Source organism: Tenebrio molitor, chromosome 5, assembly GCF_963966145.1.
Source record: "Tenebrio molitor chromosome 5, icTenMoli1.1, whole genome shotgun sequence".
Lineage (NCBI taxonomy): Eukaryota > Metazoa > Arthropoda > Insecta > Coleoptera > Tenebrionidae > Tenebrio > Tenebrio molitor.
Genome location: NC_091050.1, coordinates 20,501,075 through 20,520,128, shown reverse-complemented (window position 1 = coordinate 20,520,128; position 19,054 = coordinate 20,501,075). Strand labels below are relative to the sequence as shown.

Below are 19,054 nucleotides of genomic sequence, written 5' to 3'. Positions count from 1 at the left end.
TCACAATTTTCTTCGTTCTCATTTTGAAAATATAATTCTATCTTCAACATCTTTTCCCTGTGTTATGGAGTGGAAACAATTTTCTTACATAAGACTCAAGTAAATATCACAATTGACAAGTGACAGTTTTTTAAGTTATGCTCAACGTTTTCCGTGGTTTTCCGCAGTCGCCGCTTACTTCTTTTTTCTATGGTGCATATTGCATTAGTTTGATAGTTAAATAGCTAAATCACATTGACGACACTGATGGTATTTTAAACACTTACCAATTACTTACAACTTTGTCTTTATAACTTATAGAAAGCTGAGCTAGTATAGATATGGGAAAAATAGCGACGAAAACAAAACTGGTACCTCCCAGTTTAATATATTGTTGATAAATACGCCAAGATACAGTTCCCGATTTTTTATCTTCTCTGTACACATTTAACCTGTTCTCTCCTTCACTTATTAATTTGCTACCCACATCTGTATCCTCTCCTTCTCTCTGGTCATTTTCTCTTAAAACGTTTTCAGTAGGTGTTTCGTTTTCTATTTTTTCAGTTGCTTCGGATGATGCGTTTATTGATACTATGGAGACATTCTGATTCATATTGATAACATTATCAGCCTGACAGATGAAGTTTTCATTATGTGTAACTAGCATAATTAGTTTATCAGCCAAAAACTTCTTAATGCAATTTTTGAATATGAAATCAGCCACCAATGGATCTAGACTTGACAAACAATCATCCAGGAGATAGATATCACTTTCTCTGTAAATTGCTCTCGCTAAACTAATCCTGGCTTTTTGTCCTTTGCTTAAGTTAATACCGCGATCTGCCACAACAGTAGCATCACCAAATTCAAACGAATTGAAATCGTGACACAGGGCACAAACTTGCAACACTTCCTGGTAACGTTGTACGTTGTATCTTTGCCCAAATAGAATGTTTTCTCTAATAGTCGAAGGAAATAACCACGATTCTTGTGAAACATATGATATTCTACCTTCAATGAGTAAAGCACCCGTAGTTATTTCGTACTGTTTCAACAAAGTCATCACTAGAACACTTTTGCCAGTACCAGTATTTCCTGTTAACACTGTTAAACCTTTCTTAAGGTCAAAGCTAACATCACTAAGAATTTTTTTTTCAGCCAGTATAACGGTGACATTTCCTAAAGAAATGTGTGCTTCCTTCATTTCAGGTTGATATTCTTCCATATTCCTTTTCATACCAATTATTTTAAATAGTTGCTGAATTCTTTTGACAGCCGCAATGAATTCTGACGTGTAAAACATTCCATATGGTATCATAAAAACCAAGGTAAAAGTCACACCTTGAAAACAACCAACGACAAAGTACATAAGTTCAGCTGTGATTGTTTTTCCCGACCATATATAGGTCATTATTACCAAATATAATGTAAAGTGTTGAACTAATGTTGCTGAAACTGTTGTAAAGAACAAGTACATGAACATTTTGTACAAAGTGCGCATTTCATCCCTGCAAAGAAGAATCATTTAATAAGTTTGTTAAAGAAGATACAAATTCATCTATATTTTACTTTCTAATGCGATTGGTCGTTCTACTTAGATATTTGTCCCAGACATACATTTTTGTACTTCTGATTGTCGACAAAACCTTTTGGGTGCTGCGCATTCTTTTATCAGTTTTATTTGATGTCTCCATCTTTAAACAAAAGACCCTCCACACCACATAAACTAAAAGAATCTGTTATCAATAGTTAAAGACTTTTGTAAACATCTACCTTGCCAAGGAATATACAAAGTATATGTGAAAAGCAAAACTAACATAGCAGAACCAATTTTTTGGTACATGCTGAAACAAATTATTATTGTCGAAAGAAATCCTGTCCACATTTCATTAAATAGTTCAAAGAAAGTATCGAATGTCATAACATCCTTTGTAATCAAAGTGGTGATTTTGCCAATTGGAGTGTTTCTCAGTTTGGCGGGATGCAGATTGAAAATTTCTCTATAAAACAAGGAAGTCAACGCTGTACGCATTTTTATTGCCAAATTTGAAGTTGCCAAAAAGTAGTTGTGTTCATAAACGGAACTGGTAAATGTGAATATAATAACAAGTCCTCCATAGAAAGATGCTTCAATTTTGGTTAACTCGGTTTGACCTGGAATAAAATAAGAAACCAACTTTCCTATAACGATGGGCTGAACAACACTACAAAGAAATGACTTTGTAAAAATTAATATTAATTTACGATCTAAATTACGGGTGAATCACTGAAATAATTTTGGTGGTTCCAAGTAAAATGTAATATTTCCCAAATAAATTCCACAGGAGTGAAAATACCGAACACTTATTTTCATTTTTTTGTTCATTCCATTTTTTTAAAATGCGATTTCCCAATTTTTCCGACTCATGTTCGGGGAGCACTTCATACAAGTCTTCTTCTTTTAATTCTTCTTTGGCGCCCCTTTTAAATAGTTTCCAAGTGAAGCTAAAATTTTAACATATAATATGTTTTAAAGAAATTTGCGCTAAAATGATCTTAATACAGGAATGTCACTTTGGAAAATATGTTAGCTGTTTGCCTGGGATTGATTGCTCTTTTTTGTTCTAAATAACTATCCATAGCTTGATTGTGGATGAACTCCAGAGATGTTCAATACCTATTTTAAAAAGTTTTTTTTATTAAATAACGTCCAGATTTCATATTTGTAATTACATTGATATTTCAGTGTCTGATATAATGTATGTCCGTTTCGAATATGTTTCACAAAAAATGCCATTTTCTCTTTGAACATGCGTTACTTACATATATAATAATATAATCAACATTTTTTTTTTTTTTGCCAGTATAATTTACAGTGCGACAGTAAGAACAGTGTTGAAAAAACATCAGAAATAACTCATAACGCCAAACGATTAACTTAATGAATACAAAAATAAAATGGTATTTCATACATTTACATTATACGATTGGAAATATCAAACAAAACTGATTCTTATATTTGAAATATATTTTGAATAGTTAACATAATTCTGTACCATTATTTTTTTAAATAATGTTGGAATTTTTAATAGTGTTCTAATTATTTAAAAAATATGGAAAACATATCTGAAAGATCGTGGATTTACTTTACCTACATTAAAAGTTCCTTTTCTTGAGTTTTTTTAGTGTTTAGTCAGACAGCTTCTTTAGTAACTGATATTTTAACCATCAACTTTCAGCTAACATTTACTGTTTTATTGTGCTTTTGGTGCAACCAGCCTTCATTTTGAACACTATTAATATTAATTTTGCCTATTTTAACATTATACGGTAGTAAATGACGAAGGAGTTTGATAAACACGATTTTACATAAAAGACGACTGAATTTTATCGGAGAAAAAAAAAAGAATGCATTAAATCCAGTTGGCAGTTGTCATGTTCATTTAATCAAAAAATAATTGAAATTGTTTTATGATTTTTTGTCAAATACGGAAGTTCCTAAGGAATTCAAAATATGTCATATTATTGTTTGAAATTTGAAAGTTAGCCGTTTTCTATGTCAGCAATCCTAAAATGTATATTATTGTAGTAATTGTAATAAATAAACAAATGCGAATATTTTATCTGATGCAACTCACTAGGAACTTTATTTATGTATTATAATTTTTATAATTATAAAGAGCTTATATTAATAACATAATTACATAAACATTTTTGTTTTATAATACAAAAATTTCCGATAATATTGCGGAATCTGGAAAAGTGCCCCGAATGCTTGCAGCGTTTCCACGTTGAATGGCAAGGGAAATCCTCTCGAAAAGGAATTTCTTTGATTTTGAATCGCCTGATTCCGCGATAAGTCGGTTTCCAATGACATTAATGAAATCGATGGCTTCTTTGCACCAAGGGCCTAAGGTTTCAAATGCTAAACCTTTAAACACGTAGTTTGACGAAATGATTGAACTATATTTGCTATGTTTGCGTTTGCAAGCCATTTCAGCGGCAAAACCTGAGACTTCAGATGATTTCAATACGTAACTGTAGGATATTTTACTCCTTGCTAATAGCTACTATATAGGCCGTGGGTGGTGGAGCATTCAGAGAAACACAACCGCCCAGAATAACATCTATTTACATACTGTTGAAAATAATAATACAAAAACTCTTGATAACCACATACAAAAACTAATCACTCTACACTCTCCCCTGCTATCCAAATACACTTTCCACTCAGAATACATAAGTCTCAAAAATACATAAGTCTCTGAGGTGGGCGCACTTCCCGTCTAAGACGCTTCCTAACAGGCGAAAACACCCCTGCTGGAGACGTAGCTTCCCGTTTACCCGGAGCCGACTCCACGCTTCCAGGTTCAGCTGGAGGTGCGGAAACTGGCAAACTACCCTCCAGTCTCAGTTTCCTGATCTGGTTGGTGTGCCTTTTCCAGATAGCCCCTGTCTCAATTACTTGGCACAAAAACGTACATTTTCCTATAATTTTTTTAATAATCGCCTTCGTCCAAACTTTGGTTCCCTTGTCTCCCCTGTAATCCCGCGTCATTACTTTGTCACCAACTCGCAACTCTGCCCTCTGTCGCCCCCCAAAATGAAATTCCTGAATACCTTGCTTCTTTTTAACCGCAAGCTCAACGTTTTCATCGCAGATTATATCAAAACGTGTGCGAATATTCCGACCAAACATCAGAAATGCAGGAGAAAACCCCGTAGTTGCATGTGCACAATTTCGATAATCGAATAAAAACTTATTAAGTACCTCATTCACATTAAAACTACTATTTTTAACAACTGCGAAAGCCTTCTTTAACGCGTTCTTTACTGTTTTGACGGCATTTTCGGCCGCACCATTACTTTGGGGAAAATATGGGGCAGATGTGATTTGTTTAATGTTAAATGCCTTTAAAAAGTCTTGAAATTCAGAACTTGTAGCGAGATTTGTAGCGTTATCGGAGACAATTAACCTAGGAATACCAAATCTTGCTATAACACTATATAACGCTGAAATTGTGAAACTCGTTGTGATATTTGTAGTGGGAAAAACTTCCACCCACTTCGAATGAGCATCTAAAATTTCTAGGAAATGTTTATTTAAAAAACGTCCTAAGTAATCGATATGAATACGACTGAATACTTCTTTAGGCCACTTCCAGTTATGCAATATGGTCTTTGCGGGGTGTTGTTGATTTTGCCCACAACCCTCGCAAGCTTCAACTACACGCTCAACATCGCGATTAATCCCCGGCCAAAAAAAATAAGATCTTGCAATCTGTTTCATTTTGACTACGCCCAAATGCGACTCATGCAGACTTAAAAGTAATTTTTTTTCTTATCCCGGACGGAATTACTATTCTATTATTCCACCACAATAAGTTCTTATCCAGAGATAACTGGTGTCTAATGTTGAAATAAGACCACAACTGCGAATCTTTCTTAACCGAGCCGGGCCAACCCTTCTTGACCAAGTTAACCACCTTTGTTAAGGTATTATCTAAACTCATTGATCTTTTAATTTCGTCTAAATCAACATTCGCACTTATGTGGTTTACTGCTCCCTCGACAGTTTCCACCGAATCATGGTCATCGACATCGCCCTTCGTTGGTAATGCGCGTGACAAAAAATCGGCCGAATTCCTATCCGATCTGACATATTCAATTTTGTATTGGTAATTCGAAAGAATAATCGCCCAGCGCCTTAACCGATTCGCCGAATATTGTGGAATACCCTTAGTTGGGTGAAAAATTGCTATCAGCGGTTTATTATCCGTTACCAACGTAAATGGTCTACAATATAAATATTGGTGAAATTTTTTTAAAGCGAAAATAATAGCACATGCTTCTCGTTCAATCTGACTCCAAATTTTTTCACTACTAGATAGAGTTCGAGATGCATACGCTATGGGTCTTTCACTACCGTTTGGCATCACGTGCGAAATTACTCCCCCTAAACCGTAGGGACTCGCATCAACGGACAATTTAATGTCATAGTCTGGGTTATAATGAGTCAACACTTGCGCCGACGTTAGTATCTCCTTAATTTTTTTAAACGCAATGTCGCACTCCTTGGTCCACTTCCAAGTCGTTCCCTTTTTTAATAACTCATATAACGGAGCCAAAATTGTGGATAAATTTGGTACAAACTTCCCATAATAATTAATCATACCTAAAACTGATTTTAACTGAGTGATATTAGCAGGTATTGATGCTTGATTAATTGCAACGACTTTATCTCGCGAAGGATGCAACCCAACCTTGTTAATTCTGTACCCCAAATAACTAACTTCGTCTTGAAAAAAGGTACATTTACTTGGCGATACCTTTAATCCATTTTCGCGCAAACGGCTCAAAACCGCTTCAATTCTTTGCACACTCTCCTGTTTATCCTTACCGCAAATTAAAACATCGTCCAAGAAACAAACTACTCCCTCCAAATCAGCCAACAATGATTCCATAATTTTCTGAAATTTGGCTGGAGCCGATGCTACTCCAAATGGAAGACGCGTATATTGATATAAACCCTTATGTGTTGATATCGTCACCAACGCTTTTGACTTTTCGTCCAGTAGACACTGGTTGTACGCTTGAGACAGGTCTATTTTGGAAAAAACACACGACCCATGCACCTTTGCAAATAGATCATTTATGCGCGGTAATGGAAATTTATCTATCTCTAACACAGGATTAATTGTTATTTTGAAATCACCGCAAATGCGTATACTCCCATCTTTCTTTAATACAGGAACAATAGGCGTCGCCCATTGTGAAAAATTCACCGCAGTTAGTACCTTTAATTTCACTAACCTATCTAATTCCGCCTCTACTTTATCGCGCAATCCGAATGGTACCGTTCTAGCCCGAAAAAATTTCGGTGTAACTTCCTCATCTAACAATTTCAAGGTAATCACCCCTTTGTTAAAGGTACCTAATCCCTCTGAAAATACATCGTCATACTTATTAACTAAATATTCTAAATTAGTCGAACTGAGATTATTAATTTGACTCTGTATAAACTCAATACTGTACAATTTCATAAAGTCTCGCCCTAAAATAGGAACTCTCCCATTTCTGACTACAAATAACTCTATCTCTTTTACAACGTTATTGTATTCTATAGGGATTTGACAACAACCGATAGTATCAAGCTTTGCTCCATGATACACAAACAAATTACGTTTAGATGGTTCTAATGCTACCTCTTCAAGGTTACTCTGCCAAAATTCTTCCGAAACAACCGAAACGCTCGCCCCCGAATCGAGTTGAAACGAAAATTGTTTGTTAAAAATCGTTATTGGCAAATAAATGGGTTTTAAACCATCTGACTTAATACAAAAAATCGACTCATCCTGATCTTCCATATAGTTTTGGACCCTGTGTCCGTCTCTCTTCCTGGAGCAAACCGGAGCCAGATGACCTTGGATCCCGCATACATGACATTTGTAATCCTTGAACCGACAATCCTGTGCCATATGATTACCTCGGCCACATACTTTACATCGTTGCAGACTCTTAACCTCGCCTTTTGCACTTTTCTGGGCTCCTGGAGTGACTGATGGTTTGAACTGTGGTTTGAACCTACTGCTCCCCTTGCCTTGTGACACCTTCAAAACTTCGGGTTCCAACTTAACTTGCACTTGTTGTTGAAGGGAATGTGTTGCCATTTTTCTGGAAGCAACACTAACGGCGTCAGCGAAAGAAACTGAAATCTTCTCCTCAAATAGCCGATCTTGCACCGGTCCTTTACCGAATCCCATGATGAACCGGTCACGAAGTGTCATATCCAGAACCGCTTCCGGAAATTCACTCTTACACGCCAGCCCTCGGAGTCTTTGCTGCAAATTCAGCTGCACTTTCTTGAGAATTCCTCGTTGCTGCATAAAACCTCTGTCGTGCCACGAATGCGGATTCACACGTTTTAAAGTGTTTATCGAACAATTCGGTTAATTCTGTAAACGACTTGTCCTCTGGTGCAGTCGGGAGACACAAATTAAAAATTAGTTTGTATGCCTCTTCGTCTAGTGCTGTTAATAACATTGCACGCTTAAAGTTGTCATCCGTAATCGCGTTCACAATAAAATAATTGTCCATGCGCCGTTTGTACACTGTCCAATCTGACACTACCGGGTTAAATTCCCGCAACTGGCCATAGTATGATGACCTCGGCCCTTCTTTCGTCATTCTGACCGCCTGATCTCACTTCCACTGCTGAACGAGCCCGTAATAAATAATAATCCTCGTCGCCACTGTAGGATATTTTACTCCTTGCTAATAGCTACTATATAGGCCGTGGGTGGTGGAGCAACACAACCGCCCAGAATAACATCTATTTACATACTGTTGAAAATAATAATACAAAAACTCTTGATAACCACATACAAAAACTAATCACTCTACAGTAACTGTCTGCAAGTGTATCTACAACAGTAACGTCCCAAACCAAAGGTTGACCTTTAATCCACGGTACTAAAGTCATCCCATCTGGGCGTTTTCCGTCATCCCGAGACAGTCCGTTTGGTTCTAAAATTGAATTCACATGAATTGAAGTTAAAGACCGATTGATAATGGAATTAATTTCAGTGTGTCTTGAAAATCTACCACTGCTTTTGAAACAACTTAGACCGTGGGTGCCAATTTCGTCAACTTTCGCATTGCACTTGCAAATATGAGGTGTACAAAGATTACAACCCAATCTTAAACCAATACAAACTTGGAAGGAAGTGTTATCTAAAAGAGTACCAATATTAGGAGAAGGTATTGCATGTAACCAAGATCCTGATTCTCTGCATTGCAAAGCTTTAAAACGAGCCAAGTCTCTAGGTGAATTAAAGATTAAGTCATTGGCAATTATTCCTTTGATATTAATATTATCCCAATTCTTCTGAAATTGTGGAATTGTTGGTATTTCGTTCTCATTTGCTACACCCCAGACTGCTAAAGCTTCATCATAATGGTGAATATTAAGCTCATTATCCTTTGAGTTTAGTAATAAAGAAACAAGTTTTTTAACCCCATTAATTGAAGATAGGAAAGCAGGGAGGCAAATATCGGAAATGCGACGAATTCCCAGACCACCAAATCTAATCGGTAAAGTGGACTGACGCCATTGTAAATCAGTTAAACGTAAATTAAGTATTCTCTCTAAACAAGACTTTAAAGAAGAATCAATTGAATTAACATAATTAGAAAATTTCCAAAATGGAGTTGTTCTTAATAAAAAATTAAATTTTGGTATGAAAAGACAGTTTTTGATTAAAGTATAAGCCACGTGTCTGTTAAGGAGTTCAGCTTTGTTTAAAAGATTTTCAACTGTAATTATAGTTTTTTCGACGGTGTTTTTAAAACCTTGGTCAAAGATTGGAGAGCCTAAAAGAGATAAACTTTCTCGGTCACAGATTTTAATGCCTGGTGCTAAATTTTGAAATTCCTTTATGACTTTTAAATCTGTGTCTCCAGAACAGCAAAAGATCTCGCATTTGTTAAAGTTTAATTCAAGGCCAATTTCCTGAGATAAATTTATAACTTTCTTAAAGTCGGATAAAACTACTTCTGGGTAATCAGCTAAGGTTCCATCATCTAAATACCATATATTCATTTGAGAATCCAAAGATAAAATAATTGGTTGAATGGCAAGACTAAAAATCATGGGACCGCAGGGATCTCCTTGCTGAGCTCCAACAGAAGAAGAAATTAAATGATTACCGAAAAATAAAGTTGAAGGATTTCTATAGCATTGATAAAGATAAGGGTACAGAAGTGGGGTATGACATTGGACTTCTTTCAGAATACAATCCCGTTCGACTGAGTTAAAGGCATTTTTGAAATCTAATTTAAGAAGAACTTTGCCACGGTTTTGATCGTTATTAACAAAGGTTCGTGTGGTATGAATTGCAGCTTCGCATCCTAGTTTAGTTGCAACTCCAAGTTGGTGTGGAGATAAATACGAATTTACAATATTTCGACTTTGAAAACAGGCTAGCTTTGAGGTCAATCTTCGCAAACAGTTTCCGATAGCGATCGGTCTAATTCCTCCATCTTTTTTGTTAAGGGCACATAAAGACGCACCATACAATAAATGGCAGATTTCTGAAGGAAGTTGCCCAGATAATAAAAAATTACACAGTTTGGTTAAAGCTCTTAGTGCCTTCTGACCTGCTTCACCCGCTAACAAAGATATGATATCTTTCAAGTATTGTGATCTCATGCCATCTAAACCTGGTGAAGAACCGGCAGGAAATGAATTGATAGCTTCTCGAACGTTTTGCTCATTGACTACATATTAAACTAATGTCTCCTGGTTTGAATGGGTCTGGGAAAAAAAGTTCGCGAGATGGTGAAGGATGTTTTTTTTTAAGTTCTTCAGCAACATCTTCGTTGAATGAAGCTAATGAGTCATCCGAGGACAATAATTTAACAGCTCCTCAGATATCAAAATCGGCTACTTTTGCTTCTACTTTCTTAGCTAATGATAAATTTGTACGTTTCTTAGAACCAGTTCGTATTTGAGGTACTTCAAAATTAGAAAGATTTTCTTTTATATGCTTATTCAACGACTTATCATATTTCTCTGCTACATTGAAAGCTCTATACGAAAAAAGCAAAAGATTCTCAAAGGATGATAATGATTTGGTCGAAAGACAATTATTAATAATGGAACTTAACTTATCTGCAGCTAAATGTCTGCAAGCTTTTGGAATTCTTCTAATAGTTGGTAACTGAAGTTTCAAATTAATTAGCAATTTTGTTATTGAATCGGTTGAAGAAGTAGAAAAAGTTGATAGATTATTATCGACATGATACTTATCTACGTGAATTTTCAATCTGTTGTTATCCTTAAATGTTTTTCCAGGACATAGAGTACAACGTAATCGTTGAGATCCATCAGGTTGACTATCTTGTGATCCGGATTGTTTCTCATAGTCCGTGGAAGTAGGTAGAGTTTGATGGATTGTTTCATTTTTCCTTCTTGTTTTATCAATTTTTGAGGAAAATGATTCACACAAAAAAGATTGTCCCATTAGTCCAGGGATTCTTGTTCTATGAATTTTAAGACCCTTTTCATTTTTAAAGTTCCTGTTGCACTCTTCACATTGAAAAACTAATTTATCTTCATAAATTGTATTTTGACATTTCTTGACATTTCCGAATTTTTCGTCAAGATTTATATTAACGTTCGAAGGACCTGCGTCGGTTTAAAAAATAAAATTTAAAATAAATTTGGTATGGAAATCTACTTGTATGCAAACACCGATTGCAATAAAGGTCTGTCAGAAAACGATGACACAATTTGATTTCATTTTCCAAATTGCGGTAGGTTATTAAAAATCACGGGATCACTATTTAATTAGTTTAAGTTTTTATTATCGTTATGTGATTTAAACGAATTGTTTCAGCGCCAAACCATAGTATAACTAGTAGCGACACGAAATGACAGGTCCATAAGAAAAGCATTGGGTCGTTATGAACACGACTAAATGACGGTTTGGGTAGTAAAGTCCTTGAATTTGGTTTGAATTCGTTTGAAATTTGTGGTGGTAGCCCTGAATCACTATGAATTCTCTGATTAATAAATGTAAATTCCACTAAAACTTTCTGTTTTCTGAAATATGCCTGATTTTGTATGTATAAGGAGTTGCCTATTCATATCCCACGCTGTTTGAGAAGTGACGGTTTGGGTAGTAAAAGTCAATAAGGGTCACGTTCGCAAATCAAGATTTCTGTCGCTACTGGTTATACTGTGGCCAAACTGTCTATGATGTTAACTTTGGTTGGATGTGGAATAAACTTTTTGAGACGTATTATTATTTAATTGACACCCCATTTCTACCAAAATTCCTGCATACCCTCTCCAAACTTCTTTAATTTCTGCCCGCCAGGGTCATGATTGTGTGGGTTAAATTATCCGAAATACCATAAATGTTCTGAATTACAGTTAAATGTACAGGAACATAATGTCCAGGAAACCTATCGTAGTATATGTCGAGCTTATTATGCTTTTCCAAACGCTTTTTAGAATTTGACAAATCTCTAAAATTTAAAATTTCCAATGAGAAAGACGAAGAATGTTGTTCTATATAATTAGTCTTGTCAAAGGCTTCCTTAAAATGAGGAATTTGGCTCATGGGTATTTTCAGCAAGACGGATCTACAGTCCATACAACACGGGAGACTCTTGGTTATTTGTGGCATTTTGAAGATAGATTGATCAGTCGAGATCTCTGGCCAGCAAGATCGCCAGATCTTAAGCCGCTTGATTATTACCTATTTCCTCATTTAACAAACACCGTTTTCAAGGGACCTGTCCACACAATTGATGATTTGAAAATCAGAATTAAGGAAAAATGCGAGCGGGCTACACCTGGGACATTGGTGCTTGTTTTTGAGAACATGAAGAGGCGTGTAACAAAACAATGTGCATTTCCACTTGCTCTAGAATAATTAAAACACATTATTGTTAATCGTGGTTTATTTATTAATTGTTAATTTATTTATTAATTGTTAATCGTGGTTTATTTATTGGTATTACATTGCTTGTTTACACATATTGCGCGGGTTTATTTTTTGCCCTGGATACATAACCTAACTTTAATCCGTTACGTATACGACAATTCGAGAAAGACGAACAGTACCCCTGGCGGGATAGAACGGTGCGGTCCAGTCCGCGGCGGCAGTGTCAAATGTTGACCCCAATTCTCGTAGAAACCTAGGAAAAGAACCGTTCTCAAGCTATTCTTAAAATTGTCGTTTTATGACAGTTCGTTCCAAACAATTATTATGATAATCACATTTACGCCTGAATTATTCAAGTTAAGTCATAGGTTTTTAATGGTTTTGTTTTTCATAGTCTACTTGACTAGAAATTGTTTGAAACAACGGTACTATGACCATAGAGAACTGCTGCGGAAACGTTGGTGTCCTTGGGCGACTCCTGGACGTTCTTCAAGGAAGAAGCCCCCGTCTCGTCCAGAGGCGTCTCGACGTCGGGATGGAGAATGCAGTTCTCGTCCTTCCTCGGTGGTAGTGCGTTACTTAGCTATGCAATTGCCATTTAAATTTGTTTCTATAAAGACGACACCACGTAAGTACGTTTTTTTCACGGTTTTGTTAATAAACAATAAAACAAAATGTTACTATAACAACCATCCCATAGTTTCCGTGGAATATATTCTTGTCAAAATTTTATAAATATTATTTCAATATTTAATTCAATTACACACGATTTTGGATAAAATGTTATATTATACTCATGTGGAACTACTCATTAGTAAAGCTCGGATTTTATGCAAATTGCATATTTGTTTCTATGACGTATATAGACAAAATTTTGGATTTTCTGGGCGTATTAACAAATTTTGAATGAAATTACGTCATTTTGAAAATGCATATTTTGGGAAAAAATGCGTATCAGTGCATATTTCTCCAATTTTCCAGATTTTTTTGTCAAAAGTATGGAATAAATTAATTGAAATTTGAACATTTTTTTTTTAATTTTGGACGGGTCAATTTTAGTTTATAAAAATACATATTTTAATACCAAACAGAATTCCAAGCAGCCATTTGTTTTCGAGTGATATTTTTTTTAAATAGAAACCCTCTATTTTTTTCCTTGATTCTGATAACCCTTTTAATTGTCTACGACAGTATAAAATTTTGTTGTCTTACATAAGGAAATTTTTGAGAAAAAAAAATTGGAATAAATAAATTTTATAACGAACAAAACCAAGTCAAAAAATCAAGTAGATAAATCCAACAGTCAAATAGTACTGCCAATTTCAATCGTTTGTGTTATTTGTTTTACAAAACGTTTTCGAAAATGGCTCATTTAACAGAAACACAACGCATAGAAATTTTCATTTTGATTGGGTGCGGTGATAAAACTAGTTAAAACTAAAACAGGAGGAATTTCTTCATAGACTTGTTTATTGTTAACAAGCCGGGAGATGGCAATTCAAACATTTAATTCCTTAATTTTAAGTACAGTTTTTGACTTGTTTTTGTTGGTTATGAAATTTATTTTTTCCAACTTTATTTTTTTTTTTTTCTCAAAAATTTCCTTATGTTGGATAACAAAATTTTTATACTGTCGTTTAGACAATTAAAAAAGCTATCTGAATCAAGAAAAAAAATAGGGGGTTTCCATTTAAAAAAAATCGTCGATGACCTCATCACTCGAAAATAAATGACTGCTTGGAATTTTATTTGGTTTTAAAATATGTATTTTTATAAACTAAAATTGAATCGTTCAAAGATTTTTTTGGAAAAAAAATTGTTTAATTTTTAAGGAATTTATTCAATACTTTTGCCGCTCACTATTAATAAATTTTGAACAAATAGATTCATTCTGTCAAATTTTGTCTTTTTTTGTAAAAGTGAACATATTATAGCATGTTTGTGCATATTCCTGCATATTTAAATGCATATATATGCGCATATTTTCTTCATTTTTTAGTGCATATAATCCGAGCTTTACTCATTAGTCACTTCGCTCTTCGAGTTCACAGGTAAACTTTTTCTTGCCTGACTAATATCGTACATTCCACACTTGTATAGTAATTCTTGAATTTTTTAGTGTTTAGACAGATAGCTTCTTTAGTAACTGATATTTTGACCATCAACTTTATTTCTTAGTATTTCAATTAATATTTATTGTATTCCTGTACTTCTGGTGCAATCAGCCTTCATTTAAGGAACAAAAGTTTGAACAATATTAATATTAATTTTGTCTATTTTAACATTGAGCTGTAGTAAATGACGAACGAGTTTGATAAACACAATTTTACATAACTGATAACTGAAATTTAAACAGAATCGCGGCCTGTTTCCAAAATGGAGAAGTAAAAAAAAAGTCTATTAATAGTTATTTAAGATATAAGTGTAAAAAGTTATCCTTTATTGCACGAACGGGTTTAAAATACGACCGAGGTACGATCGTGAGATCATCACACCGGTTTCACCATAAATTTGTATAAAATAATCCATTGGTTCAATATTTCATGAATAACCAAAGTCGTTTGAGAAGCACGTCGTTTAGCAACCTAAACAATGTTTCCAACAAATTCGATTGTTGTATTCTGACAGTTCTGTGCCATAAAAGCGAGAAATCGTGCTCTAAAACTTTTAGAGAACGATTCCGTCAGTTTCTCTAAACGTCAACTTTGACAACGATTTTTAGTGGAAAAAGTGCCTACTTTTTACGCGATCGTAGATAAAGTCTGTTAAACCCATTTGGCAAGTTGTCATCAAAAAGTTGTTTTATGATTTTAAGTCAAATACAGAAATCCCTCGGGAATTCAAAATATGTCATATTGTTTTTAAACCTGAATAATAATGAATAATTATTAAAGGTTACACAATTATGTAAAATTTTATAAAATATAAAATATTTCTTCTAATTTGTCATTGTTCATTGTTCCAAGGACTGACGCTGCATTACCCCGTTGTACTGCAATGCTTATTCTTTGGCTCAAATAAGAAGTTGATCTTGATTCATTTGTAATCTTCTGTATTTTCTGACCAATCTCATTAATTATTTTTTTTGCGTCATCACCCCAAGGACCCAAAGTCTCAATAGCAATAGGTACGAAATGGTAATTATTATGTCTCCACAGTTACGTATTTCGATTTTTTTGCATTTTCTCGTAGGCGAGCAGCTTCTCCAGCTTTTTTTTGAAGATAATTCAATATATGATTTAGCCAATGTATCCGTGCATGTTACATCCCATAAAAGAGGTTTGCCACATAACCAGGGAATTAGAGTTATACCGTCTGGTCTTTTGTTGTCTTTTCGATAATATCCATTTGCTTCTCGTATCGACGGAATTTCAGCAGATGTTAGTGCTCGTTTAACAAGGTCATTGATCATTTCATGACGTGCTCTTCTTCCAGCACTTCTGTAGCATGATAGACCATGATGGCCCAATTTATCGACAATTTCACCGCATATACATGGGTGGGGAACACACATTGGAATACCAAGTCGTAAACAAATTGAAATTCTGAAACATTGATTATTATCTAAAAGAGTACCTAAATTTGTAGAAGGGAGTGCATGTAGCCAAGCTCCAGATTCTTTTTCTTGAAGAGCTAATAATCGGGCTTGGTCTTTGTCTGTAGACATTCTGTCTAATAATATTTTATGACAAATATTGTGAATTTTTTCATCCCAAATTTTCTGATCATAAGCCGTTGGAATTTCCAAAGGTTTCATGTTAGTAATTAAACTCCAATTTAAAATTACTTCTTCATTAGCTGAATCATTTAGTTGCGAAATTGAATTTGGAAGTATAAGTGACGATAATTGATTAGAAGAGTTCCAAGATCCAAGTCCTCCTAGCTTTATCGGTAAAGTAGCTTGAATCCAACTGTTATCATTTTCCCAATTCACGTTACAAATTTTTGAAACAGATTACCGTAGGACATTGTCATATTGTTTTAGTTCCAGTTTGGAACGCCAGCAAGGTGTACATCTAAGTAGGTGATTCATTTTGGGTATAGAAAATGCTCTTTGCATTAGATAAAAAGCCATATGTGATGGTAAATGACACATGCGAGTGGTCACGTTATCTAATTCAGAAGTCCGTATCTCTAATGCTTTTGATAGCCCTGTGTCATATAAAAGACAACCTAGTATATATGTATTCTCTTGTTTTAAAATCTTAATTCCAGGTGCAATGAAGTTGAATTGTTCCAATATTTTATTTCTCTCTTCTGTATCATTAGATGTCACTGCTAGTTCACATTTGGAGAAATTAAGCTCTAAACCTATGTCTTTTGATCTACTTATAATGGATTCCAAATCTTGAAATACATTTTCTTGATGAGAAATTAATGTACCATCATCCATATACCAAATGTTGAGCTCAGAACAGAGGGAATTTATCATAGATTAAATACCAAGACAAAATAAAGGACGTCCTAACGGATCACCTTGTTGGACACCTCGTTGGGAAAGGATAACTGTAGAACCATAGTAGAGATTAGAAGGTTTCTGATAACATTGATTTAAAAAATTATAGAATTCTGGAATTTCTTCATTAACTTTCTTCAAAATTGTTTCTCTGTCTAGCATATTGAAAGCATTCAAGAAATCAATTTTTAAAAGTACTTTTGTTGACTGATGAGGATATTGTAAATATCGTCTAGCAGAATGTATAGCGGCTTCTATTCCTCCTTTTGTTCCAAATCCAAGCTGATGAGGTCTAAACTTTGATCCTAGCTTATCAGCTATCCTTCGACAAACAATTTTGGATATTAATCTTCTAATGGTAGAACCTACAGCGATTGGTCGTATACCACCATCTTTCTTTTTTAAGGCACAAAGATTTGCACATATTGATAATCATTCATTCATTCATTGTTAAATTCACTTTATCCTGGCCTAATACATCAGATGTTAAATCTTTAAGATGTTGAGGTCGGATGGCATCTAATCCACCAGCAGAACCATTTGGGAACGATGCTATAGCTTTTGTTACTTCTATACTAGTTAGAGAAGACATATTATTATTTGATTTTTGTTGAAAAACTGTTGTTGAGTTATATTTTCTTGGTGATGGGTGTTTCTTCTGTAATGCTTGTATCGTGTCTTCATTTCTTGGAGCAATCATATCTTGTGAAGTCAACATATTTAAAGCACCACGTATATCCCCATCTGATAATTTTGTTTGAGCCTTTTGACATAGTTGACTGTCATTTTCTTTAAACTTTTTGGTAATTTTTCTCTGTTTTTTCTCTACAAAATTTTCCATAATGTGGTTGTATATCTCATTAAAATCTGCTTGTTTGATAATCTTCCAGGCGTTAAGGTTTTCTTTTACGAAGGTTGTTAGGTTTTTTGATTTATTTTTCTTTTGTGGTAGTTGCAAAACAGCATAAGTAAACAAAAATAGTTTGTACCATGTTACATCAGTATTTTTTTCTACAACATCATTAATAACATTTGTCAGTTCATTGGAAACTAAAGGACGAGCTGCTTTTGGAACTCCCTTGAGTACAGGAATTTTAGATTTTAAATTGGATAAATAATTTTCTTGAAAGACATTGGTATATATTTTTTCTTCTGAATTCTGTGAATGTTTCTTGAAAGGCAACGTTTCTTTAATTTGATGAATTTTCGAACAATGAATCTTCAAACCTTGACAAGTTTTGAAAGATTTCCAGCAAAATTCACATTGATCACATTTCCAGGAAATTTTTTTTAATTCTCTGACGAAGGACCTGCTTCATCAATATCTTTCTTGGTAAAATTAAAGCAGTTTATTTTTTTGCGGGATCTTCCACTGTTTGGATATTTTGGGTTTAAATTGTCTTCAGAAGATGAAGATGAAAGATTTATGACTGACATATAGTTAGTTGACTTTTATTGTTGTTTGAAATTTAAAAGTTAGCCGTTTTTTATGTCAGCAATCCTAAAATGTGAATTATTGAATGAATTATAAGTTTACGGAGATGGTTGAATATGCCCCCCATTTTTATTACCTACCATTATTTCTCTGGTATGGTGGTGCTTGGTCCCAACAAACAATATAAATAGACGTTGGTGGACGTTCGCGTGAAAGAGATTTGACTTGCGACCCGTGAATTGAAATATGACTCATGGATAAATGACTGAGCTGGATAAAAGATAAATTTATGAACCTGAACAGCGTTGTAGGAATTTGACTTGCGAACTATGTGATCCGATGCGATACTCCTGGAAACTCTCAGTCTGCCCTGGTCTAATCCGGTGAAGAAAAATGAAAGGGAAAAAGGTATTAACAGACTCATTGGGTACCTCTCTTCACGTGTCAGATGGCCTAATTTGGTCACTATCCCACTTATGGGTAACGCGGCTGTTTGTGCTCTTACGCCGGACCATAGCTAATTGAGTGCGACGAACAGTGGTGGTAGCTTCCCGGACCGTGGGAGCCCCAAGGCACGAATAATTAATGAATAAGTTTTATAATCATTTAAAAATAGATCGGCTTGACGAGAACGTGCAAACCACGTGGTCACGAAAATAACTGCTGGTGGTACTGAACGTACCTCCAGCTACTTTGGAGTTCTGATCGAGGGAGTGAAAAAAGCCCCGTTCCCCGGTCTGCGTTCAGTTT

At 34.8% G+C, this 19,054-nt stretch overlaps 1 protein-coding gene across 5 annotated transcripts in view; it reads right to left on the bottom strand.

Moving 5' to 3' along the window:
- LOC138131086 (probable multidrug resistance-associated protein lethal(2)03659) overlaps nt 1-19,054 on the bottom strand; it is a 47,168-nt gene that overhangs the window by 3,125 nt on the left and 24,989 nt on the right. For 2 of the 5 annotated variants that reach the window (XR_011159710.1, XR_011159713.1), the window contains exons 1-6: nt 3,114-3,245; nt 2,522-2,635; nt 2,236-2,463; nt 1,753-2,183; nt 1,549-1,705; nt 267-1,487 (exon numbers count right to left, since the gene is read on the bottom strand). Coding sequence is in view for 1 of the 5 variants with exons in the window: in XM_069047849.1 (XP_068903950.1) it covers nt 267-1,487; nt 1,549-1,705; nt 1,753-2,183; nt 2,236-2,463; nt 2,522-2,598 (2,114 nt within the window). In the remaining 4 variants the exon portion in view is untranslated. Of the gene's footprint in view, nt 1-266; nt 1,488-1,548; nt 1,706-1,752; nt 2,184-2,235; nt 2,464-2,521; nt 2,636-3,109; nt 3,529-19,054 lie in introns of those variants that run through there. The other 3 variants (XR_011159711.1, XM_069047849.1, XR_011159712.1) reach the window with 3 other exon arrangements.